The sequence below is a fragment of the Poecilia formosa genome, unplaced genomic scaffold, assembly GCF_000485575.1.
Source record: "Poecilia formosa unplaced genomic scaffold, Poecilia_formosa-5.1.2 Scaffold1670, whole genome shotgun sequence".
NCBI lineage: Eukaryota > Metazoa > Chordata > Actinopteri > Cyprinodontiformes > Poeciliidae > Poecilia > Poecilia formosa.
Window position 1 is genome coordinate 5,706 of NW_006801609.1, and position 1,223 is coordinate 6,928.

At 41.0% G+C, this 1,223-nt stretch overlaps 1 protein-coding gene across 1 annotated transcript in view; it reads left to right on the forward strand.

The window, feature by feature from the left end:
- The window catches only part of LOC107835332 (exosome complex component RRP42-like), a gene marked incomplete at its 3' end in the record, with an annotated part of 2,345 nt that extends 1,136 nt beyond the window's left edge, over positions 1 to 1,209 (forward strand). Inside the window, exons 2-4 of the mRNA XM_016667671.1 lie at positions 212 to 282; positions 404 to 527; positions 1,102 to 1,209. Of these exons, the coding sequence (XP_016523157.1) occupies positions 212 to 282; positions 404 to 527; positions 1,102 to 1,209 (303 nt within the window). The remainder of the gene's footprint in view (positions 1 to 211; positions 283 to 403; positions 528 to 1,101) is intronic.
- Positions 1,210 to 1,223: the final 14 nt, after the last annotated feature.

Consider the following 1,223-nt stretch of genomic DNA (forward strand, 5'->3'; position numbering starts at 1 on the left):
CAGTTTGGTATGAAGCAGACAATCTGACTCATACCGCTCTCAGTTACTCTACTGCTTCTTCCTGATAGCAGAGTTTGACACACCAACTCCAGATCCTTTCCCTACAGTAAAATATAACATTTCCTGTTTAAACATAAACATGTTTTCTGTTTAAAACACATTTCATTTGATCCAAATAGATAACATCTAACATTACTGTGTTCCTCTTCAGCTTCTTCAGTGTGATGGGAATTTGTACGACTCCATCTCAGTAGCGATCAAAGCTGCTCTCTTCAACACTAAGTGAGTTTGTTCAGTTCATATTACTCCATTAGCTTTGATCTAAACTGATTTCCTCTATAAAAAAACAAACAAAAATAATAAGTTGGAAAAATTAGCCATGTTCTGGTTTCCTCACTGACAGAATTCCCAGAGTTCACATCTCATCCGATGAGGAAGGAGGGAAGGAGATCGAGCTCTCTGACGACCCGTACGACTGCATGAGACTCGATGTGGAAAACGTTCCCTGCATAGTGACTTTATGCAAGGTGAGCTGTTAGAGATTTTTTGGTATTATCATTTTGTTATTACTTTAGTTCATATTCAGTCTAATGTTAATCAATAGTTAATTAACATTCAGTATTATTGTGATTTTCAGTTTTAAGTGTTCTCTTCCTTATGTGTGTATAAACTGACCTGGAGGCCCCATCTGCCTGTTCGTCTTCATGTGAAACAGTTATCTGTGTGTTTCCCAGACCTCGAATTATGTTTCCACAGGTGCCTCCTTATCAACCGGAATACTCCCTATTTTAGAAACTGTCTGTGTGCAGTCGTATTTTGTCTCTGCTGTCTTCCTTACCTAAACTCCTTCTTTTTGCTTGATAAAAAGCTCTAAAGACCTTGGTCCAAAGGTCTTTAGAACGCTCAGTGAACGGCTCGGAGGAGCAGTTTGCTGAGACTTCTCCTTTTGCAAAAGCTTGGTCATAAAATTGATATACGTTGTCTGTGGTTGTTTAAATGAAGGTTGGAGTAAAATACCCATCATGAGCTCCCAGCTGATGCTTTCAGACAGAAACTAGATTTGACAGGGTTGATTAAGGCTTACTGGGTTTTTACGTGCAGATCGGCCACAGACACGTGGTGGATGCCTCCCTGCAGGAGAATGCCTGCTCTGTGGCGAGCCTCATCATCTCTGACCCACACAAAGGAATAATCTCCTGCAGCAGGAAGGTGGGGAGAGGCAG